The sequence below is a fragment of the Lagenorhynchus albirostris genome, chromosome 5 (assembly GCF_949774975.1).
Source record: "Lagenorhynchus albirostris chromosome 5, mLagAlb1.1, whole genome shotgun sequence".
NCBI classification, from domain to species: Eukaryota; Metazoa; Chordata; class Mammalia; order Artiodactyla; family Delphinidae; genus Lagenorhynchus; species Lagenorhynchus albirostris.
This window is the reverse complement of record NC_083099.1, coordinates 85944763-85970872: the sequence shown is the minus strand read 5'-3', so window position 1 is coordinate 85970872 and position 26110 is coordinate 85944763. Positions and strand designations below refer to the sequence as shown.

The 26110-nt window shown below is 37.3% G+C and overlaps 1 protein-coding gene across 4 annotated transcripts in view; it reads right to left on the bottom strand.

The window, feature by feature from the left end:
- SPICE1 (spindle and centriole associated protein 1) overlaps positions 1-26110 on the bottom strand; it is a 76516-nt gene that overhangs the window by 23280 nt on the left and 27126 nt on the right. For all 4 annotated transcript variants that reach the window (XR_009540764.1, XM_060150596.1, XM_060150598.1 and 1 more), the window contains exons 4-10: positions 24676-24819; positions 20248-20350; positions 19083-19189; positions 15745-15860; positions 7565-7707; positions 7216-7353; positions 6598-6863 (exon numbers count right to left, since the gene is read on the bottom strand). Coding sequence is in view for 3 of the 4 variants with exons in the window: in XM_060150596.1 (XP_060006579.1) it covers positions 6598-6863; positions 7216-7353; positions 7565-7707; positions 15745-15860; positions 19083-19189; positions 20248-20350; positions 24676-24819 (1017 nt within the window). In the remaining variant the exon portion in view is untranslated. The remainder of the gene's footprint in view (positions 1-6597; positions 6864-7215; positions 7354-7564; positions 7708-15744; positions 15861-19082; positions 19190-20247; positions 20351-24675; positions 24820-26110) is intronic.

Genomic DNA, 26110 nt, shown 5'->3' with positions numbered 1-26110 from the left:
TGTATCAGAATCAATCACTAAGGTTTTTTGTCTTTTTGTTGGTCTAATATTCACATCTGCTGAATCAGAACTATATTCTGAAGAACTATCATCTCCTGAGACACTAGTATATATGTCACTAGAACAATCAGAGAAAGTATCTGCATAAAATTCACCGAAAAATTCTTCTTCACTCAAAATTTCATGATGCATAATTTTTGAAGATTTTACGATAATAAACTTGCATTTATAATTTACACAATGTTGGAACAAAAACCTAATGGAGCAAAACATGAATAATAATGACAATCGCAAGTTGTATAACGAACCCTTGATCAATTTTAAGCCCTAACAACTTCACACGGTGATATTAATTGTATCACTTTCTAAATACGTACTGATACGTCTCTGGTCAATAACGTTCAGGTAACAAAAGATGTATTAATACATTGCCCGTCAATAAGTTGTTAATCAAATTGACAAAAATTAAAGACAGAGAAAATATTAAAAGTAACAAGGGAAAATCAACAAATAACGTACAAGGGAATCCCCATAAGGTTATCAGCTGATTTTTCAGCAGAAACTCTGAGGCCAGAAGGGAGTGGCAAGATATACTTAAAGTGATAAAAGGGAAAAACCTACCACCAAGAATACTCTACCCAGCAAGACTTATTCCAACTCGATGGAGAAATCAAAAGGTTTACAGACAAGCAAAAGTTAAGAGAATTCAGCACCACCAAACCAGCTTTACAACAAATGCTAAAGGAACTTCTCTAGGGGGAAAAGAAAAGCCCACGACAAGAAATGAGAAAATTACAAATGGGAAAATTAACTGGTAAAGGCAAACATACAGTAAAGGTAGGAAATCATCCATACACAAATATGATATCAAAATCAACAATCGTGAGGACAGTACAAATGCAGGATATTGGAAATGCATTTGAAATTAAGAGACCAACAACTTAAAACAATATTGTATATATATAGACTGCTATATCAAAACCTCATGATAACCACAAACCAAAAATCTACAATAGATATACAGACCAAAAAGGAAAAAGAATCCAAATACAACATCAAAGATAATCAAATCACAAGAAAAGAGAACAAAAGAGGAAGGGAAGAAATAAGACCTATGAAAACAATCCCAAAATAATTTTAAAAATGGCAATAAGAAAATACATATTGGTAATTATCTTAAATGTAAATGGATTAAAGGCTCCAACCAAAAGACACAGACTGGCTGAATGGATACAGAAACAAGACCCATACATATACTGTCTACAACAGACCCACTTCAGACCTAGGGACACATACAGACTAAAAGATATTCCATGCAAATGGAAATTAAAACAAAGCTGTAGTAGCAATACTCATATCAGACAAAATAGACTTTAAAATAAAGACTGTTACCAGAGACAAAGAAGGACACTACATAATGATCAAGGGATCAATCCAAGAAGATATAACAATTGTAAATATACATGCACCCAGCATAGGAGCACCTCAGTATATAAGGCAAATGCTAACAGCCATAAAAGGAGAAATCTACAGTAACACAATAAGAGTGGGGGACTTTAACACTCCACTTACATCAGTGGACAGATCATCCAGACAAGAAAGTCAATGAGGAAACACAGGCCTTAAATTATACATTATACCAAATGTACTTAATTGATATTTATAGAACATTCCACCCGAAAGCAGCAGAATACATATTCTTCTCAAGTACACACAGAACATGCTTCAGGACAGATCACATACTGGGCCATAAAGAAAGCCTCAATAATCTAAGAAAACTGAAAACATATCAAGCATCTTTTCTAACCACAACACTATGAGATTAGAAATCAACTACGAGAAAAAAACTGTAAAAACCACAAACACGAGAGAGTGGCATGGACATATATACACTACCAAATGTAAAATAGATAGCTAGTCGGAAGCAGCTCCATAGCACAGGGAGATCAGCTCGGTGCTTTGTGTCCACCTAGAGGGGTGGGATAGGGAGGGTGGGAGGGAGATGCAAGAGAGAGGAGATATGGGGATATATGTATACGTTTAGCTGATTCACTTTGTTATACAGCAGAAACTAACACACCATTGTAAAGCAATTATACCCCAATAAAGATGTTAAAAAAAAAAAACATGCCACCTTTTTGATCTATGTACTCAACCAGGAAACAAAAACATGAGAGGTACATTCATCTAGCTGATAGGCTTCTGCAGTATCTCTTCAAGCCAGTAGGATCTGTGCCCTGCAGAACAATGTAGTCAGTATGTCTATAGGCCCTGATAAGCTTGAAAAATTATCCATACACTTTCTACATATGAGACTAACCAGAGCCAAGGGGAAAATCGTGTCCCTACTTTGGTATTATCTGTCTGATAAGTTTAAATGGGAAAAATGCTTTTCAATTTTTTCCATAGTCATTGAAACTGATAGTTTAATCTAAATAGTAACGTTACATCAGCATGACATTCCAGAGCTACTCATGTAGTTTTAATTTCCCCCCCACTTTGGAGAAATGACCTTGCACTACTGTGTTAAAAAGCAAATAGCTGCTTCAATATTTACATCAAAGTGTTTGCTCAATACATTTCAGTATAATAATTACAAACAAGAAGAGAATGCAATTTTGCATATCATAAGTGTCTTCTGAAAGTCACTAAAAATCCTATATCAATCTAGACACTGATTATGTCCATTGTCTCTTTTATGTAATATTTATTTTCACAGAAATGCCTCAGGTGAATACAACTCTTTCCAGCTTGAGCTTTGTATTTTGGGAAATAATTCACAGAGTTCAGTGCTTCCAACTTTGATAGATTTATTGTCATGGCAGTGCCAAACATCTTTTTCTGATACTTGCTTACACATAGAGACTCAATGGGCCAAGTGATGAGAACCAGAAGTTTAGTGCAGGTGCTTGTCCTAGTTTACACATATTTGGTATTGAACTCCTGGTAATAATGTTTACTTGCATGATGCATTATTGTTTTTCAGAGAGCTACCATATCCATTTCTCTTTGTTACAGACCTGTGGCTGTAATTTCTGAATTACTCCAAAGGTGTCCTGCTTGAGAATGTGTACACTATCACTCCTGCTAGAACTGCACATCTTCGGACATTGTTATTGCTTCTAGGTAAAATAATAGGGAGAGGAGATATGTTTAGGTGTAAGAATTGAAGAAATATGTTCTACTTAACAAAGATCTCATCAGCAGTCCAGTGGAAAACAGTGATTACATTTAGTGAAAATTCTTCCCCAGGTGGAGCTTCTGGACCTAATGAAGGTGGAGGTATTTTTCACTCCTTGCTTTTTCTCAGAGAAAGCAAAACCATTATTCCTTGCAGTGATGTGGGGAAAGAACAGTGGGAACTCTGCTCTCCTACAATGAGTCCACCATGCAGAACCTGGATAGGTTCAGTATGTTAATCCATTTGTGTCATTCCTTTGTTGAGGACAGGTCAAGGATTTCCCTTTGCCTGCAGAGTAAGTAATATTTATGGTTCTTCGCATGGCCCATAAAAAAATCCTAAAGATGCTACCAGAAAACTACTAGAGCAATCCATGAATTCAGTAAAGTTGCAGAATACAAAATTAATACAGAAATCTGTTGCATTTCTATACACTAACAACAAAAAAATCAGCAAGAGAAATTAAGGAAACAATCCCATTTACTATCATATCAAAAAGAATAAAATACCTAGTAATAAACCTACCTAAGCAAAAGACCTGTACTCCCTAAAACTATAAGATGCTGATGAAAGAAATCGAAGATGACACAAACAGATGAAAAGATATACCATGTTCTTGGGTTGGAAGAATCAATATTGTAAAAATGACTACACTACCCAAGGTAATCTACCGATTCAATGCAATCCCTATCAAATTACCAATGGCATTTTTTGCAGATCTAGAACAAAAAAAATCTTAAAGTTTGCATGGAAACACAAAAGACCCTGAATAGCTAAAGCAATCTTGAGAAAGAAAAATGGAGCTTGAGGAATCAGGCTCCCTGACTTCAGACTATACTATAAAGCCACAGTAATCAAAACAGTATGGTACTGGCACAAAGATAGACTTATAGATCAATGGAACAGGATAGAAAGCCCAGAAATATACCCATACACCCATGGTCAATCAAGCTATGACAAAGGAAGCAAGATTATACAGTGGAGAAAAGACAGTCTCTTCAATAAGTGGTGCTGGGAAAACTGGACAGCTACATGTAAAAGAATGAAATTAGAACATTCTCTAACACCATACACAAAAGTAAATTCAAAATCGATTAGAGACCTTAATGTGAGACCGGATACTATAAAACTCTTAGAGGAAAACTTAGGCAGAACAGTATTTGACATAAATCGCAGCACTATCTTTTTGGATCCACCTCCTAGAGTAATGAAAATAAAAACAAACAAATGGGATCTAATTAAACTTAAAAGCTTTTGCACAGCAAAGAAAACAACAAGCAAAACAAAAAGACAACCCTCTGAATGGGAGAAAATATTTGCAAATGATGTGACCAACAGGAGATTTATCTCCAAAATATATTATATAAACAGCTCATGCAGGTCAATATCAAAAAAACAAACAACCCAATCAGAAAATGGGCAGAAGACCTAAATAGACATTTCTCCAAAGAAGGCATACAGATGGCCAAAAAGCACAAGATGCTCAACATCGCTAATTATTAGAGAAATGTAAATCAAAACTATAATGAGGTATCTATCACCTCACACTTATCAGAACGGCCATCATCAAAAAGTCTACAACCAATGAATACTGTAAAAGGTGTGGAGAAAAGTGAACCCTCCTACACTGTTGGTGGGAATGTAAATTGGTATGGCCACTACAGAGAACAGTATGGAGGTTCTTTAAAAAACTAAAAATAGAGCCACCAGATGATCCAGCAAGCCCATTCCTGGGCATATATCCGGAGAAAACCATACTTCGAAAAGAAACATGCAACCCAATGTTCACTGTAGCACTATTTACAATAGGCAGGACATGGAAGCAACCTAAATGTTCATCAACAGATGAATGGATAAAGAAGATGTGGTATATATATACAATGGATTATTACTCATCCATAAAAAAAGAATGAAATAATGTCATTTGCAGCAACATGGATGGACCTAGAGATTATCATGCTAAGTGAAGTAAGTCAGACAAAGACAAATATCATATGATAGCACTTATAGTGGAATCTAAAAAAAATGATACAAATGAACTTATTTACAAAACAGAAACAGACTAGCAGACTTAGAAAACAAACTATGGTTACCAAAGGGAAAAGGTTGGTGGAGGGGGGTGGGGGGGGCTAGGGATAAATTAGGAGGTTGGGGTTAACATATACACACTACTATATATAAAATAGATAACCAACAAGACCTACTGTATAGCACATGAACTTATTTATAAAACAGAAACAGACTAGCAGACTTAGAAAACAAACTATGGTTACCAAAGGGGAAAGGTTGGCAGCGGGGGCTAGGGATAAATTAGGAGGTTGGGATTAACATATACACACTACTATATATAAAATAGATAATCAACAAGGACCTACTGTATAGCACAGGGAACTCTACTTAACACTCTGTAATAAACTATATGGGAAAAGACTCTGAAAAAGAATAGACATATGTATATGTATAACTAAATCACTTTTCTGTACACCTGAAACTAACATAACATTGTAAATCAAATATACTCCAACATAAAAAATAAAAATAAAATTAAAAAATATAAAACAGAAGTAAACATTTTAATTAATTAATTTTTTAAAAAGAAAATTTAGGAAGACATCTCCAGAGAAATTGATACATGTAAATTAGGTTGGTGAATCTACTTTTTTTAAATGATAAAATTTCCTTAAACAGTTTTTGGTCATATTTGCTTAACAAATTTAAATATATAAAAAATAAATAACAGTTTAAATAGGTTTTTTAAAAAGGTATAATACATAACCATTTCTAATCCCACAGCATTCTGAGGACTGATTATTATTCACAAATGAATTAAAGATACAATTCTTTAAAGATGTAAAAAAAAATAAATAAAAGATACAATTCTTGCTTGTCTTATAAATTATTTTTACAACAATAAAATGTCTCCCATTTCAAACACTGAAGCAAAGCCCAAGTTACCAGTGATACAAATAATATGAAGAATTTTCCTAATCTGTGTCTACAAATTACAGGCATACCACTCTCCAAACTGAACTGAAGTGGGAATAGCAAGCAGAGAAAAGCAGTAGAATGAGGACATGTTTAGTAGTTCTCATTAACCTGTAACTGCCAAACAGTAATATGAAGTATTAGCACAAGATATAATGTTATTTATAGCAGGTTTACCTAACTAATTATATTTTACTAAAGCGCATATTAAAATCAACATCACTTATCTGATGTTATCTGTATAAGGATGTAGAGGAAAATTAAGAGGATAAACCTTTACTACAGATCATCTAAAGCTGAGGTATTTTAAACAAAGCTATTCAAATTTGACTATACTTTATTTGGAGATTGCAATAATTCAAGTGTAGAGGGGAAAAACCTACCCATTTCTGCCATTAGTCTGGCAGAAGAGAAGACTCTAATAACCTCACCTCTTTAAGGTACCGAACCAGGCGACAGAGGGAGCTCACGAGCGACAGGGTGAAGCCGGTGAGACCCTGACTGTTCTGGAGCCCCCGGACCTCGCGTCCTGTCCACCGCTCATATTCTTCCATTTCATGTTCCACTTCATGTATCATGTGTTTGAGGACATCTAGGCTGGGGTTACTGCTATTCGGTAAGTCTGTGGAGGCTGTGCTGGCTGATAACACGCTATTCTTCTGTTTTGAAGGAGCACGCAAATCTGGTTTTCTTTTCACTGATAATGACAGAAGTCATTCTATGTTAAGACTGGGAAAAATTACAGTAGAAAAACGTTTGACTGTTGTTCACAATTTATAAAAGGTTTTTTATCGAAGTTATCATCATTTTCTCATAAAGAATTTATACTGTTTGAACCAGATTTACACTATCTATAATGAATGGATGAGAACCATCCTTCTAGAGTTACATGGAATAAAAGGAGGCATTGCCTGGCTACCATTCAACAAACTCTTACTTAGTAGGATCCAACTGGATGAGTTTAAGGGAAAAGACATGCACTAATAAACTAAGATAGCTGTGTCAAGTTACATGTTTAATAACCCACTTTGTCAATTAAGAGACTGAACCTTTATTTAGCAGCTGTTTTTGCTTCCTTGAGTTCAGCACTTGTCTCACTACATAGCTTGAGTCTAGAGTCTCAGTAGATTCTTCCAGTTGAAGCCTCGTATGGATTCTCTTAACAGCATTGGTAGCATTCAGAGCAGCTAAAAGGGAGAATTTTTCCAAAAGTATCTCAAGTGAACAACAACAAAAAAATTTTAAGCATGTCAATCGACAGGTCAATGAGTATTTACTCAACCAGGCTAAGACAGTCAAAACTCAAGTAATGTTCCTTTAAAAAATTACTGTGCTTAAGAAAGAACATAATAAAGTAAGCTACTACTCTGGGAGAATTAATACAGTCAGGAACCAAACCTTTTTGTTCTCCTGATGGAGAAGCAGATGATGGAGTTCCTGAAGAGGTTGTTATTTGTGATTGTGTTGCTGCTTTCTGCTGAATATCAGTCCATAGTTTATTAATTAACTCGGAATTATCTTCCGTGATTTTGTGGAGAAACCTATAAATTATGGGACAACAAGCTATATTAGAATTAATAAGTACTATCATTTAACTTGTTCAACTGTTTACATGTTTGATTTGAAGAAATTTTTAATAATTCATAATCAAAGAGAAATATGTTTTGCTTTAACTTATAAGAAAAAAATCTAAAATGCCAGTCTTCTCGGTGTTAGAAGGAATCATTCCATCTCCCTCCCAGTTTCCTAGCTACACTGGCTCCTAAACCAGGAGCGATTTGCCCTTTCTGAAGTTTTGTGCTATAGGTTATGTCCTCCTCTCTCTTTCTCTAGAGAAAGTACATGGTTTCTATGAAGGAGCTTGTCCTCAGAGCATAGTCTCTGCTCATCACTGAAGTAAAGTGACTGGAGCAGACTCTGCCCCTGTGTTTCAGGGAGGCGGGGAGAGGGAATGAGAAGAAGAGCTACAGTGTAGGGGGTGAGAGAGAGAAGCCTTTTGCTGTAATCAGCTTTATCACTGATAAAGCTGATTTTTCAATCTTCAGTTGTCTGATTTCTTTGTCTATTCCCCAACTAGACTAATATTTAAAAGAGGTAGAGGGTCTAAAAGTGGAAACAACCCAAATGTCCACCAGCTGATGAATGGATAAGTAAAATGTGCTCTATCCACACAAAAGAATATTATTCAGCCATAAAAAGAATGAAGTGCTAACATGTTACAATATGGATAAAGCTTGAAAACATGTGACAGACCCCAGACACAAAATATCACATACTGCATGTTTCTATACAGAGGAAATGTCCAAACAGGCAAATCTACAGAGATTTAAAACAAAAACAAAAAAACCCAGATTCATCTAGCAAATTAGATTGGACTGAAAGGTTTGGGAGAAAATAGGGTCTGACTATTTAAGAGTATAGGGCTTCTTTGAGGGTAACGAAAATGTTCTGAAATTGACTATAGGTTGAACAATTCAATGAATATACTAAAAATCTGAAGATCTTTGAATATTATGCTTTAAATGGGTAGAGTGTATGGTATGTGAACTATAAATCAATAAAACTGTTATGGGAAAACAACAACAACAATGAGAGAGGAAAGGGGAAATCTTATTTAGTGGCTCTACAAACCTCAACCTAGAGGAGTTGCTTTAAAGCAACCTGTAGACAGCACATTGAACACTAGTTGCTATTAAGTTTAGTTAACAAAAGGCTGTAATGTGGTCCATTCACATTATGGCTAGTTATCAAAGCATCAGAAAGACTCCTCTGTAAGACAGTGTTAGTTAGGTCTAAGTCCAACCTTCAGGATAAGTCCTAAGAAAAGTGTCATAATGAGATTTCTGTACAAGTTGGGAAAATCCAAACCAGTTTGAACTCCCATTACCACCTCTAATGTTTATACTTTTAAGAATTAGGTTATATCAAATAACAACAACAAAATAAGACAATACTATCTATGGTTGGCTTAAGAATGGCCCTCCAAAAGATACTCATAACCTAATCCCTGGAACGTGTGAATGTTACCTTATCTGACTAAAAAGGGACTTTGCAGATGGATTAAGTTAAGGGTCTTGAAATAGGGAGATGATCCTGGACTACCCAAGTGGGCCCTGAATGCAATAATATGCATCCTTAAGAGAGAAGCAGAGGGAGGTTTTGACACACACAAGTGGAGAAGGTGATGTGAAGGTGAAGGCAGAGGCTGGAGTGATGTGGACACAAGCCAAAAACACACCACCAACCAGCAGAAGCTGGAAAAGGTAAGGCGTGGATTATAACTTAGAGTATCCAGAGGGAATGTGGCAATACCAACACCTTCATTTCAGTCTAGTGAAACTGATTAAGGATTTCTGGCCTCTAGAACTGTGAGAGAATAAATTTCTGTTGCTTGAAGAATAAACGTAATTCTGTACAAGGTTAGTTATATTTAGGTTCTGAAAGAAAAAGTACTTAAAAGACGATACATATTTCCAGGTATTCCTAACAAAATGGTGACCAGCTAAATTTGAATTACTCTACACATCCTACAAAAAACTATACAGTGAAACAAGAAAAGCAAATAAAACAGCATATAACCCATACCTTCTATATTATTGGAAGACAGAGAATACGACTAACTTCAAACTACCTGTAGGTAGAAAAATAAGCATCAAATTCCAGCAAAGATATTTCTTGAGCTCCTATAAGAAGCCTTTGCAAAGAATGGGGGCAGTTCAAAATAACTGCACAGAGAAAAGGAAAGCTGAGAGCCTAATGGTGACAAAAATCACCTCTAGAAAGAAAAAGTCCACTCTAAGTATGTAAATACTTAAAAAAAAAAAAAAAAAAAACCTGGGCAATCATAATGCCACCAAGAAGTTTGTAGAACCCAAGGTGGTAGTCTTGGGAAGGCATCACTTCTTAAGGAGAAGAGAGTGAACATGAAGGGAGAGGTACCCTTTGGAGGCTGAGTGCTAAAGGAGAAAAGATGCAAAAGTCCTTCAAGACAAAAGAGAACCATGATATTGGAGAACAAGCCAACTTTAACCCACCAACGCTTTTTTTTTTTTTTAAAAAAGGCTCTAAATAAGCTGTGCCTCACCATAATTGACAGAAGAATCACCTAAAACTCCCAAACCTCTCCACAAAATGTACAGTATAACAAAGGCAGTATATCAAAACAGAAAACTGAAATTGAAATATTTCAGCTAATGAAAATTCCTGCCCCCAACATGCAAAAAAGAGAAGAAAACTGGGCTTCCCTGGTGGCGCAGTGGTTGAGAGTCCGCCTGTCGATGCAGGGGACACGGGTTCGTGCCCTGGTCTGGGACGATCCCACATGCTGCGGAGCGGCTGGGCCCATGAGCCCTGGCTGCTGAGCCTGCGCGTCTGGAGCCTGTGCTCCGCAACGGGAAAGGCCACAACAGTGAGAGGCCCACGTACAGCAAAATAAAAAACACTCAAGAAAACAGGATTTGAAAGATGTTTCCTTAGCATTAAAAAAAAAAAAAGGGGGGCTTCCCTGGTGGTGCAGTGGTTGAGAGTCCGCCTGCCGATGCAGGGGACACGGGTTCGTGCCCCGCTCCGGGAAGATCCCACATGCCGCGCAGCGGCTGGGCCCGTGAGCCATGGCCGCTGAGCCTGCGCATCCGGAGCCTGTGCTCCTCAACGGGAGAGGCCACAACAGTGAGAGGCCCACGTACCGCAAAAAAAAAAAAAAAAAAAAAAAAAAAAATATGGGCAGAAGACCTAAGTAGACATTCCTCCAAAAAAGACATATAGATGGCCAATAGGCACATGAGAAGAAGCTCATCATCGTTAATTATTAGAGAAATGCAAATCAAAACTACAATGAGGTACCACCTCACACCAGTCAGAATAGCCATCGTCAAAATTACACAAATAATATAGGCTGGAAAGGGTGTGGATAAAAGGGAACCCTCTTACATTTTTGGTAGGAATGGAGATTGGTGCAGCCACTATGGAAAACAGTATGGAGATTCCTTAAAAAACTAAAAATAGAATTACCATATGATCCAGCAATCCCACTCTTGGGCAAATATCTGGACAAAACTATAATTTGAAAAGATACATGCACCTCTATGTTCACAGCAGTACTATTTACAATAGCCAAGATATGGAAGCAACCTAAATGTCCATCGACAGATGAATGGATAAAGAAGATGTGGCACACACACACACACACACACACACACACACACACACACACACAAGAATACTACTCAGTCATAGAAAAGAATGAAATAATGCCATTTGGAGCAACATGGATGAACCTAGAGATTATCATGCTAAGTAAAACAAGTCAAACTGAAAAAGACAAATATCATATGATATGTGGAATCTAAAATAGGACATAAATGAACTTTCATGAAACAGAAACAGACTCGTAGTTGCCAAACAGGAGGGAAGGGGAGGGAGCGATGGACTGGGAGTTTGGGATTAGCAGATGCAAACTATTATATACAGAATGGATAAACAACAAGGTCCCACTGTATTTTATATATATATATATATATATATATATATATATATATATATATATATAAAAAAAATATCCTGTAATAAACCATAATGGAAAAGAATGTGAAAAAGAACACATATATGTATAACTGAATCACTTTGCTGTACAGCAGAAACTAACACAACACTGTAAATCAACTATACTTCAATAAAATAAATAAATTTTTAAAAAAGAGAGAAGCAGGCTTCCCTGGTGGTGCAGTGGTTGAGAGTCCGCCTGCCGATGCAGGGGACACGGGTTTGTGCCCGGTCCAGGAAGATCCCACATGCCACGGAGCGGCTATGCCCGTGAGCCATGGCCTTTGAGCCTGCACATCCAGAGCCTGTGCTCCGCAATGGGAGAGGCCACAACAGTGAGAGGCCCGTGTACCACAAAAAAAAAAAAAAAAGAGAGAGAGAGAGAGAGAAGCCACTTTTGGCCTAAGCCATTTTGTGATCTAAGCCTGACCACAATTCTTGCCCTTGAATCAGTCTCGGTAGTTAATGATCTTAAGGGAAGTAAGGGAATTCAGTAACAAAGAAAACGCAGTCAAGAAACAAAAGTTCAGCAATAAAACGAGTGCTAATTGCTCCTCAAGGGATATACATAACAATCTGATACAGTTTTTGAGCTCTGCAGGAACTAAGGCCCCCACCTCCGTGGAAGATGGAATGATGATGTTGACCCTCCTGACTTCAATCAACTAAAGCTGGGACTCTGCCAACATTTGTCCCAATTCTATGCTGAATTCTCCTCTGCTCAAGCCTCTTCATGAATATGCATGTACTCTTAGCTTAAAACTTCCCCAATTTTACTGTTTGGGGAGACACTGCTTTGGGAAATATCCCCCGAGTTCATCTTACTTGCTGCAAGTAATAATAAATCCTTCCTTCTCTCAAAAAATAAATTAATAAATAATAAAATAAAATAGTAACCAACAACAAAAATACTCAGGAATAATTTTAACAAGAAATGAGGAAACCTATATGAAAAAAACATTAAAATACTCCTCAAAAACAAAAAGGTAGACATTAACAAATTGAAAAACATCCTTTGTTCTTGGATAGTAAAACCCAGCATAATAAAGATGTCAGGTCTCTCTAGTTACTTTATTAATATGACAAAAATATCAATAAACTTTTTTATGATGCTAAATAAGTTGACACTAAATTCATACAGAAGAATAAACATGTAACAATCATTATGAAAACTCTGAACTGGAAAAGGCTAGGAGGGAAGTCTATTAAAACAATATAAACTCTAATTAAAACAGTGTGGTGGGCTTCCCTGGTGGCGCAGTGGTTGAGAGTCCGCCTGCTGATGCAGGGGACACGGGTTCGTGCCCCGCTACAGGAAGATCCCACATGCCGCGGAGCAGCTGGGCCCATGAGCCATGGCCGCTGAGCCTGCGTGTCCGGAGCCTGTGCTCCGCAAGGGGAGAGGCCACGACAGTAAGAGGCCTGTGTACCGCAAAAAAAAACAAAAGAACAAACAGTGTGGTATTGGAGCATGACTACAGAAACAAGGCCAGTGGACTAGAAAATCCAGAAGTAGATCCAGGTACACACGGTAATTAATGTATGCAGGCAGAATCTCAGATCAGTGGGGCAGAAATAAATGATGCTGGGGCAATTGGATACCAATTTAGGAAAAGATAAGAAGCAGAGCCATACCTCATACCACATACCAAAATAAACTTTCAATGGATCAGAGAACTAAATAAAAAATAAAACCACAGAAGTATCAGAAGAAACATGAGTGAATTCCTCTAAAATCAGTTTTAGGAAAGAATTTCAGAGTATGATTCAAGATCCACATGTAAAAGCAATGAATGATAAATTCAAACTATATATATATTCTTTTTTGTTGTTGTTGTTGTTTTGTTTTTGGTTTTGGTTTTTTTTGCGGTACGTGGGCAGTTAACATAAGTTATTCACTGCAGCATTTTTTAATTGAAAAATATTGGAAACAACTTAAATACTTGTGTGTATATATATATACACACACATATAGCATTGCAAAAACTGGATAAAGATGTGCAAAAGAATGAAATTGGACCCCTACCTTACACCACTCACAAAAATTAACTCAAAATGGATTAAAGACTTAAACATTAGACCTGAAATGGTAAAAATCCTAGAAGAAAACATAGGGGAAGCTCATTGACATTGATCTTGGCAACAGTTTTTTGGATCTGACACCAAAAGCACAAGAAAAATAAATAACTGGAACTACATGAAACCAAAAAGCTTCTGCACAGCAAAAGAAACAATCAACAGAATGAAGAGGCAATCTATGGAATGGGAGAAAATATTTGCAAATCATATATTTAATTAGAGGTTAATATCCAAAATACATAAAGAACTCATACAACTTAATAGCAAAAACCCCAAACAATCCAATAAAAAAAATGGGCAGAGGAACTGAACATACATTTTTCCAAAGATGACATACAAATAGCCAACAAGTACATACACGAAAAGGTGCCTGACATCACTAATCATAAGGGAAATGAAAATCAAAGCCACAATAAAAGCAAAACCAAACAAAAAATAAAACAAAAGTAAAAAAACAAAGAAAACAAAAAACAAGAGAACCAAACAAAAGAACCCAAAAAAAACAAACAATAAAAACAAAACAAAAACAGAAAGCAAACTAAAAAAAGCAAACATAAAACAAACACATAAAAATGATTAAAAAAACAAACCCACAATAAGGTATCTCTTCACATCTATAATAAGAATGGCTATCATCAAAAAGTCAAGAGATAACAAGTGTTAATGAGAATGTGGAGAAAAGGGAACCCTTGTGCACTGTTGGTGGCATTGTTAATTGGTACAGCCATTATGGAAAACAGTGTGGAAGTTCCTCAAAAAATTAAAAATATAACTACCATATGATCCAGGATTCCCACTTCAGGGTATATATCAAAAGGAAATGAAAACAGGATCTCAGAGAGATATCTGCACTCCCATGTTAACTGCAGCACTATTCACAATAACCAAGATATGGAAACAACCTAAGTATATGTCAACATACGAATGGATGAAGAAGATGTGATTGAGATACATAGATATGTATCATATTCCACTGTATACATATACAGTGAGATATTATTCAGCCATGAGAAAGAAGGAAATCATGCCATTTGTGACAACATGGATGAACCTGGAAGATATTACATTGAGAAATACAAGTGAGACAAAGAAAGACAAATACTGTATGATATCACTTATACGTGGAATCTAAAAAAGCTGAGGGGACTTCCCTGGTGGTGCAGTGGTTAAGAATCCGCCTGCCAATGCAGGGGGACACGGGTTTGAGCCCTGGTCCAGAAAGATCCCACACGCCGCAGAGCAACTAAGCCCATGCGCCACAACTACTGAGCCTGCACTCTAGAGCCTGTGAGCCACAACTACTGAGCCCACGCGCCGCAACTAGTGAGCCTGCGTGCTGCAACTACTGAAGCCCACAAGCCTAGAGCCCGTGCTCTGCAACGAGAAGCCACCACAATGAGAAGCCTGTGCACCACAACAAACAGCAGCCCCCACTCACTGCAACTAGAAAAAGCCCATGCAGCAACGAAGACCCAATGCAGCCAAAATAAATAAATAAATAAAACAATTTTCAAAAAACTAAAAACTAAAAAATATATAATAAAAAAGCTAAACTCATAGAAACAGAGTGGTGGTTACCAGGGGCTGGGAGGTGGAGCAAATGGGAAGATGGTAAAAGGGTACAAATTTCCAGTTATAAGATGAACAGCTTCTTGTGATTATAGCTAATAATATTTTATTTTATACTTGCAAGTTGCTAAGTGAGAAGATCTTAAATGTTTTCACCACAAAAAAGAAATGGTAATTATATGATGTGACAGAGGTATTAACCATCCATCACTTAATGCTATGATGGTAACCATTTTGCAGTATATAAGTATATCAAATCAACATGTTGCATGCCTTATAAACTTATACAACATTATATGTCAATTATATCTCAATAAAGTAGGGGTGGGGGAAGAAATGGCCTTGGAAAAAAGGGAAGCATCTTAGATACTTATGCCATCTATACTTACGTGTCCGCATTTGTGTTTGACTGAGTGCTTAGAGAGTTATCCAACTCATTCTCACTTTCTTCTGACTGGCTGTTAACAGTTCCTTCTCGTTGGTCATCATCTACTTCATTAAGAGCCTTTATCAACACAACAATAAAATAATAACACAGGTTGGTTATATACACACTCATCCTTTCTTTTTGTCATAACAGAAGAGAGATCCCTCCTTCTAAGGCTAATCCCTCCACGTGTGGTCTAGAACCCAAACCCTCTTACCTCCTTCTAGTCCATCAATTGCCGCTTCTCTCTCCTGCATCTTCAACTTCTCCTTACTGGCTTCAGCTCATCCACATTTAAATCTAAGTCTTTGCCATCTTATCCGTACCCTATACTCACCTCAAGCTACCATCTACTCTTTCTGTGCAACAAACTTCTTGAAAAAGCTGCCCGCCACTTCTCATTCACCATTTATGCCCTGCAACTTTGCTTCTGCCCTGCCACCCCATTTAAGCTGTTCTCTACATGGTCAACATCAACATACCTGTTCCCAAATCAAATGGATATTTCTGTCTTTGCCTTCCCTTACTTCTGACTCATTAGACATCAATGACCACTCATTTCTTTCCCTCAAAATCTTCTTTTGAGGAAGATAAACTTTTCTCTTCCATTTCCATGATACCATATTTTCTTGGTTTTTCTTCTTTTGGCCATTCCTTCCCAATCTCCTTTATTGGTTCTTTTCCTACCCTTCCCTTTTTCTGATGTCACTCAAGGTTCTCCCTTTGGACCTTTTCTCCTCTCATCTGACTCATTTTCTGTATGATTATATCTAATTCCAAGGTGCAATTACGAGCCAAATGCTGTTAATTTCCAAATTTCTAGCTTCACTCAGATCTCTCTTGAGCCCTCAACATTTATATCCAATTGCCTAAAAGATACCCCTAGGAGAACAGCCTACACACATATACTCAACATGTCTAAAATTCATCATTTTCCTAAGCCTCTACTATCATTCTTCCAGAAACCTTGTTCCTGTCATGTTACCAAGACCATAAACAGCATCACTATCTACTCAGGTTCTCAAGCCAGCAAACTGGAAATTATCCTTCTTCCTCATCCATCACATCCAATCAATCACCCAATCCTGTCAATTCTATCCCTTCTTCATCTCTCAAATCTATCCCTCTTCCCCACTACCTTCTTCTCTACTGCCACTGCTTTGGGTCAGTCCTCACCACTTCTCGCTAAGATTCCAATGTGAGTCTTCTAACCAGATCCTCTCACCAGTCTTGTCCCTCCCTCCCCAATCCATCTTCCACGTTACTGTCAATTTTGCCATGACTGTGCTCTTCTTAAAATCCTTTAGTGGCTCTACTCTTGCTTTCTGGTTCCTTAGCCCTTCGTGACCCAGCTCCTTCTTGTCTCTCTTACCTTGCCTCTTGCCACTTCCCAACCTTCATCATAGAGACCATGATCATTTGAAAGCTAACTTTTTTTTTTTTCCTTTGCGGTACTTGGGCATCTCACTGTTGTGGCCTCTCCCGTTGCAGAGCACAGGCTCCGGACGTGCAGGCTCAACAGCCATGGCTCACGGGCCTAGCCACTCCACGGCACGTGGGATCTTCCCGGACCGGGGCACGAACCCATGTCCCCTGCATCAGCAGGCGGACTCTCAACCACTGCGCCACCAGGGAAGCCCAGAAAGCTAACTTTTTAATAAGTGCCAAAACATAACATGGCTTTTGGCTAGGGATATGGCTAATGGACTTTGACTATTAAAAATATGTGTAACATTCTACTTAATTGCCTTTATAAGTAGAAAACGGTATATTTATATGATTCTGGACCTTGTAATTCCCTAGGATCATCCATCTAATTGATGATTTTCCTTTTTTTCATAAAAGATACAAATAACTTAGGAAATTGCATTAAACAGGTACTGAGACCTAGTCATTCTTAAAAAGTTGACTTATTTTAGTATTAAATTCTTCATGGGCTTTTAAAAAATGTTTCCTATCTCAAAATTCTAAACATTTTGATTAATTAAGAGTTCCAATTAGATTAAGATACAGCTAATGAATGTTTTACTATTATACTTTTCCCATGTAACTAGTCAATAAATTCAAAGTTTCTTGGGTAGCTGCTTTTCAAACATACTAATACATTAGAACTAATTCACTGACTTTCAGATATCTAAAATATTCTTTTGGGGCTTCCCTGGTGGCGCAGTGGTTAAGAATCCACCTGCCAATGCAGGGGACAGGGGTTCGATCCCTGGTCCAGGAAGATCCCACATGCCGCAGAGCAACTAAGCCCGTGAGCCACACCTACTGAGCCTGTGTTCTAGAGCACCAGTGCTACAACTACTGAAGCCCGCGTGCTCTAGGGCCCATGCTCCGCAACAAGAGAAGCCACTGCAATGAGAAGCTCCCAACGAAGAGTAGCCCCCACTCACTGCAACTAGAGAAAGCCCACGTGTAGCAACGAAGACCCAAAGCAGCCAAAAATAAATAAATAATATAAATAAATTTATTTTTAAAAAAAGAAGGGACAAAGATTTAATGAAGAACTAATATCTGGTATTATGCTCAACACTTTACATAACCTATCTGAGCTGATCCTCACAACAACCATAGCAGGTATATTCTATTCCCATTTAACAAAAAACTCTCTGAGCCAACTCAAGATACCTTGAGAAATCAACTCAACATCGAACAACTACTAAGTAACAGAATATGAACATAGATTCACTTGACTCCAAAGTGCGATGTGGAAAGACTCTCTTGCTGTTTCCATATTTGTAGATGGTGCACAGTCTTTTTTTTATTATTTAATTTTATTTACTTATTTTTTACATAGCAGGTTCTTATTAGTTATCTATTTTATACATATTAGTGTATACTATACATGTCAATCCCAATCTCCCAATTCATACCACTACCCCCCCAACTTCGCCACTTGATGTCCATACGTTTGTTCTCTACATCTCTGGGTGACACAGTCTTATGGAGCCAGACAGCCTAGATTTGAATGCCATCTCTCATGCTAACTAGCTATGTGATCTTGGACAACTTACTTAATTTTCTGAGCCTCAGTTTTTCCATCTGCTAAATGGGGATAATAGTAACTACCTCCTAGGTAAGCACTCAATAAATGTTAGCTATTATTATCTAGTCCTATCTTGTTTAGTACAAGCATTACTCACAGAAAGTGCACTATGCTTGAGTAAGAACAATTCTAGCAACCACAACTTGGTATTTAGATAGTATAACTTTTGAAATGTTTACCACTATGCCTATCTACATCAACTTAAACTGAATTTCAGCATGAGCATTATGGCTGTGAGCAAAGCACATTACCTGAGGCTCAATAACAGATTCACTAAGGATGGCCTGGGTGACAGGGTCTTGATTTACCACAATGGGACCTTGAGAGGAATCAGGAGCCATTGTTACATTCGGAAACCCTGCAGAAGGAAAATAAGTCATGATGACTTTGTTTCATTTAATTAAATTGACTTCACACATACTATACACTGCCATAGGTCTGAATTATCGTATGAAAATCTTAAATAATAATAATAGCAACTTGCACTTCAACAGTGCTTACTATATGCCAGGCATTGTTCTAAATGCTTTTACATATATTAAATTGTTTCACCCTCACAAAATCCTATGAGGTTATTAGTATCATCATTTTACATATGGGTAAACTGAAACTCAGAGACGTGAAGCAACAGGCACAGAGTCACACTAGCGAGCGGCCAAGCCAGGATTCAAACCTTAAACTAAAAACTAATGATCTGTTTTTAGGGATTAAGATAAACAACAGATTATATACACATTAAAGTGAATAATGTTGTGCATCTCACAAGAGGCAAAGTCCCTTTTAGAGAGACACTGAAGTTGCTTTAGTTTTCAAATTAAGCTTCACTCAAATTACATACAAAGCAGATACTTTAATTATACGGTAATTTAATATTAATAAGCTGAAAATGAAATCATACCTTAAATTATGAAATCTTATACATTTCACAAAATGTTTTAGTAAATAATAACAATTTACCTTTCCTTGAGTAATAGTAAATAATAACAATTTACCTTTCCTTGAGTAATTTCCTTGAGTAATTTCCTTGAGTAATTTACAATTTCCTTGAGTAATTTAGTAAATAATAACAATTTACCTTTCCTTGAGCAATTACCTTTCCTTGAGTAATTTAATATTAATAAGCTGAAAATGAAATCATACCTTAAATTATGAAATCTTATACATTTCACAAAATGTTTTAGTAAATAATAACAATTTACCTTTCCTTGAGTAATTTGTAATAGTTAATATTCTTAGTGAAAAGCAAATAAATTGTAATAAATCTATGTCTAACAACTCTTGTATGCTATCCACCCTAGAACACATGTGATAGAAATAATATGATGCCTGAGAAAAGATTTTAAATTCTTTCAAACAGTCAGTTGTGGGCTTTGATGAATAAGATAAAGAAACTTTTGTGTGATGTGACTACTTTACCTGTGCGCCTACGAGGAAAATCAACAAACAGATCTTTTGCTGTAGCCATCAAATGATCAGATTTTTCCAATACATCCTGCATCTGGTATTGATCATTAAGAATCTAGACACATGTTAGTGATAAATATTATTATTCAGAAAAAATATATATACTTAATAAATCACAAAGGAAAAGTCCATACAAAGGCAGAAGCTTAAAAATCATCTCAAATCCTTCAGCGGCAATATCATTAAGTACCAGTAGATGGAGTTATTATAATAATTAGTGGATTTCAAATGCTTGGCTTTGATCCAAAGAAATACATTATTAAATTATGACCCAGTCCACACACAAATGTAGACAAACACCAAAATAAAAGCTTTGCTTAAACTTACTCTTTGATAACCACTCTGATATTTTCTTTTTAGTTTCTATTCTATTTTTTCAAATGATGGTTGCAATCCACTAACTTGATTTTACAATCCATTAAAAAGTTGTGATCCACAGTTTGAAAAACACTGATTAAACATGAATCTTTGAGCCATAAACTCAGATGTGTGGCTCTTTGGTGTTTCAGCCACTAAAGTGATTTCATAATCCACTAATGGGTCATGACCCACAACTTAAAAAACACGACGTGAGACACGACTTTGGGGGCATTAAACAAAAAAGTGATGCTTCTACATTTATAAACAAGCTCGATTTTTATTCTGGAAAAATGAGAACTCAAAAAATACCAATACAGCGGTGTCTCTGATTATACACTTTCAACTTAGGAATTTTCCCAGTTACAAGCAAGGATGCACGGGCTAGAGTGAAACCAAGTCAACACCTACCACCACTAGATCGCATTCTTAGGCTGAAAGGAGTCTCAAAATTGGAAATTTTCCAGTTTCCAACACTGACTCAAATCAAAACATCTGGTAACAAATGCTCTTACCAGAATTTCTCTAGACCATGGAAACAAGCATACAATGTGACCTCTGTTACTGTTTTAGGACATGAAGAAAAATAACAAGAGTCACATTCTGACGTTTTCCCCCTTCTTCCCCTGCTAAAGCCAAGCAGGTTGGCTTGCTCTGTTAGTGAGAATAAAGTCCTGAATCTGTTCTCTCCACAAAGAGTTAGTTTTGGAATGGCACAGGACAAAGAGCACATTTGGAGTCAGAAGACTGGCATCCTAGGCCCTGTCAAGAGATACAAAAGTGTATACTAAATCTGTATACAATTCTAGAGATATTTGAGAATGTTGTTACAACTTAAATTTTCATCCCTGGTTAGCCATCTTGTAGCACATGCAATTAGAGTTTAGGAGAGAAAGTAAATGGAGCACTATAATCTACCATTTATACTAGAAAAATTATACAAAATATATTTCCTAGCAGCAGTTTTGTTTACTATTTTTAAAAAAGGTACTGACTTCCTATCAAAATGAAGAGATATAAATTGAAAGAAGCAGATTGTGGAGGAATAATTTTATCATATCAAGACCTGATACTAATTATAATGAGGTCTCCAGAAAACCCACTGCCCTGCAGCCCTCTCCCTGCTAGTCCCTGCCCAGGCTCCTTGGGGCAGACAGCTTGAGTGGCCAGAGGTCAGAGCATTGGCTTTCTGTTGCTCCTTCTGGATTTCTTTATCACTCCTCTATGATAAAACTCATCCTCATGATAGGCAAATCAATCTCTGCAGGCCCATCTGTATATATTAATTCCCCAGATGGGTTTGCAGAGCACAAAACCAAACTTAATCCAAGAATACATCTTGGATTTTCAAAAGATCAGTCAAGGCCCCTTCAAAAACATTATTAGAAACTTCTCATGCTAGCAGTTTTGCTCTCTGGTAATGAAAACCAGACAGAATTGGGAAAGTACAAAGAGACTAGGTTAGTTAATATACTTTTAAAATTTACAAAATCTTTATCAAAGCCACCCCTCTCTGATTTGGATTTGGACTCTTATTTGCTTGATTCCCATGGCATGAGTGGATCATACAGCAAATGAAATCTAAGACTATGCTGGTCAAAGAGCTTTTTTCTTAATTTACGTTAATCTAGGAGCCCAGCTTCTGGGGGACGGGTCCTGGTAGCTCTAACACATAATGATAAAACCTAGGTGGATATGCCCAAGGAGGACTCTTCCTTTGGTCCCCTCACATACCTTATCACAGACATTACAAATATAGCAACACTGAAATAATAGATGTACGAATCCTTTGACTCAGCAATTCCACTTTTAAGAATTTATCCTACACATATATTTATACATGTACTCAAAAACATATTCAAGGATATTCATTACATCATTTATAGTGACAAGGCAGGAAATAATCTGTCGGTGGCAGACACTGCTACTTATCCACCAATAGCCTTTCTTTCTGTTTTCTCTTTAACAGCAGAACTCCCAAGTTAGCCAAATACATAGCTAATTTCCCAACCACCCTTGCAGGTGACAGTGGTCACTTGATGAAGTTCTGGACAATGGGAGAGAAGCCAGAGCTTCTGGGTGATACGTAAAGGGAGTAACGTGCATTCTCTTCCCCACTTCATGCTGCCTGGGAAACATCTGAAGGAAGCTGGAACAGCCACTGCAAACTCAGACATGGAAGCCCTGTAATAAAGGACCAGAGGTCCCCCTACCACTACCATGTATATCTGAGCTGTTCCATAAAAGTGAAATAGATTTCTATTTTGTTTAAACCAGTATATTCTGGGGTCTTCTTTTTTTCCAGGTGCTTATACCATGCTCTGATACACATCCCAAATGTCCACTAATAAAGCACTAGATAAATAAATTGTGGTATATCCATATACTACCTGGCCATTAAAAAAGAAGAGGTAGATTTCTAAATACTGACATAGCAAAACCTCCAAAATATGTTGTTAAAGGGAAATGCCTAAATCCCACTAATAGCAGAGGTTCTCAACCCTAGCAAAATATTAAAAATTACATAGCAACTGTCTTAAAAATACCTAAGTGGGGCTGCATCCCAGATCCACTGAATTAGAATACCTGAGTATAAATATGTCTGAGTCCAGATACTGTTTTTTTTTTTAATGGGAATTTTTTTTTTTTTTTTTTTTTGCGGTACGCGGGCCTCTCACTGTTGTGGCCTCTCCCGTTGAGGAGCACAGGCTCCGGATGCGCAGGCTCAGCGGCCATGGCTCATGGGCCCAGCCGCTCCACAGCATGTGGGATCTTCCCAGACCGGGACACGAACCCATGTCCCCTGCATCGGCAGACGGACTCTCAACCACTGCGCCACCAGGGAAACCCAAATGGGAATTTTTTAAATGGAAATTAGAATCAGTCAGAGTTGATAAACACTACGCTAGGGCATGAAGAAGCCGCATTATAGAAAGAAGGCAGAGAAATTTCACCCACCTTCTCTTACCACTCTTCTTCAATCCCTAATTCTACCACATCTACAAGGTATAAGGGATTCAGGACATGAGCAGGGGCCACTAGGGAGGGGAAACTAAAGCCCAGAGTCACCTCAAAGGGGCTGCCTTTTTCCCTGGCCAGATCTGTGCTCTTAGGCCTTTCATGGAGAATTACCATGTAACATTTAAATGTAGGTGACTTGCCTAAGATCACCAAAAGATACGTACCTCTAAAGAACCATTCTCTCAATCCACTGTTCTTTTTACAAGCTCATGTAAACATTTATTTGGGAGATATACTTTTTCCTCATGATATATAAAGTTATGACTTTCATATTTCACTAAAAAGCCTAACAAATTCCTCAAAAGACAGAATGTGACTTAAAGCTGCAGCAGGTCACCCAGACAGCCAAGTGCCATAAGCTCCAACACTGAACAAGAAGAAAACAGGCATTTCTTTTACAATGACTTTAGCCCAAATAAAAGAAGGGTTTTGCTGCAGTTTCCTCTTATTTTCCATAATATGTATTCCTACCCACTCTGATTACTTATTCAAACACCCTACATCTGACAAAAGATTAAGCCAAAGACAAGTGCCTTACTAATTTGTTGGACTAGCACACATTTTTTTTTTTTTGCAAAGTAATCTAACAGCATCCTTGTTGAACTGAGAAAAATAATTATAGCAGCTTTATATATATATATGACACTAATTATGTGCCAAGGACTGTCCTAATCACTTTAGTAATATTTTATCACTGAAATCTCCTAACAGTACAATCAGGCAAATACTGTTACTCCAGTTTAAAGATAAGAAAATTCAGGCTGAGAAGTTAACAATTTAAGGTCACCTGGCTAGTAAGCTGAAGAGCGGGAATTCAAATCACAAAACTAGACTATAATCGTCACTCTGCTCCTTTTTCCAAAGTCTACCTGTAGATCATTGCGTAAGGACACGATAACGATCAGAGTCTGTCCAATGTGAATCAAATATGCGGAAAAAGAGAGACACCTATTTACCTCTTCTTTTCTTTCTAAGTCTACAGATGATGCAGTTTAGCATTACCTCCTTCAGGATAGACAATCTCCTTTTCTCAAGATTAGAAATTTCTGGTTTCTGCTTCTTCCATTTTCTCTTCAAAGCTTTTTCTTGGAGCTCCCAGTGTACTAATGCTCTATTCTTCGATTTGTGTATTTCATGACGACGGATCTATATGGAAGAAAAAATATATAAAAGAATGTTTCAGGAACAAAGAACTTGCATATTCAGATGGTAGGACAACCTAACCTAGTTCATTTTTTAAATTTTTTCTAGTCCAGTATATGTATATATATATTTTATATATATATATATATAATATATATATACACACATATATATATTCACAAAATTTTCACCATCTCCTAAATTTTCAAAAATGATTTTTTTTTTCAAAAATGATTTTTTGAAAAAGAAGTATCTAAAACTAGTAGACCTAGGGAGTTCCCTGGTGGCCTAATGGGTAGGATTCTGGGCTTTCACTGCTGTGGCCTGGGTTTAATCCCTGGTCGGGTACTGAGATGCCACAAGTCATGTGATATGGCCAAAAAATAAATAAATAAAACAAACTAGTAGACCTAGCTAAAACACAAAATGAAAGAATATTAATTTCTACTTCTTTTGTACAAGACTATCCAATAAAGTAGTGTTTTGCAAACTGCATCTTGGGACTCACTTAATGGGTGGTAAAATAAATTAGTGGATCAAAACCAACATTTTTAAAAAATAAAATAGAATATAGAACAGAAAATATTAAGAACACATTGCACATAATAAAAGTTAAGAATTCGTTTGTTGGGGCTTCCCTGGTGGCTCAGTGGTTGAAAATCTGCCTGCCAATGCAGGGGACATGGGTTTGAGCCCTGGTCTGGGAAGATCCCACATGCCGCGGAGCAACTGGGCCCGTGAGCCACAATTACTGAGCCTGCGCGTCTGGAGCCTGTGCTCTGCAACAACAGAGGCCGCGATAGTAAGAGGCCCGTGCACCGCGATGAAGAGTGACCCCCGCTTGCCACAGCTAGAGAAAGCCCTCACACAGAAACAAAGACCCAACACAGCCATAAATAAATAAATTAAAAAAAAAAAAGAATTCTTTTGTTAAATTTTTCAGTTACATATGTGTGTACATGTACAATTATAAACACACACACACACACACACACAGACTGAGTATGACATAAAAGGCACAAAATCCACTGAGTTATCTCTGGCAAAGGCACACCCATTCCATGATATTCACATCACCACCAAGAGCTCACAATGCAGTGTTTTTATAGCCCTGCAATGGCTGCATGTGGAAGTGGGTCCATGGAGATGCAGGACTCCAAGGAAGTGGAATTCCAGAAGCAGAAGCAGAGATATGAGCCACAGCTTAAGAGTTAGAAGGGAGGAGTTCACTAAGGTGGCTAAGGAACAAAAGCAGATATTGGCTTTACAAGCACTCTAGTATTCAGAACTATGA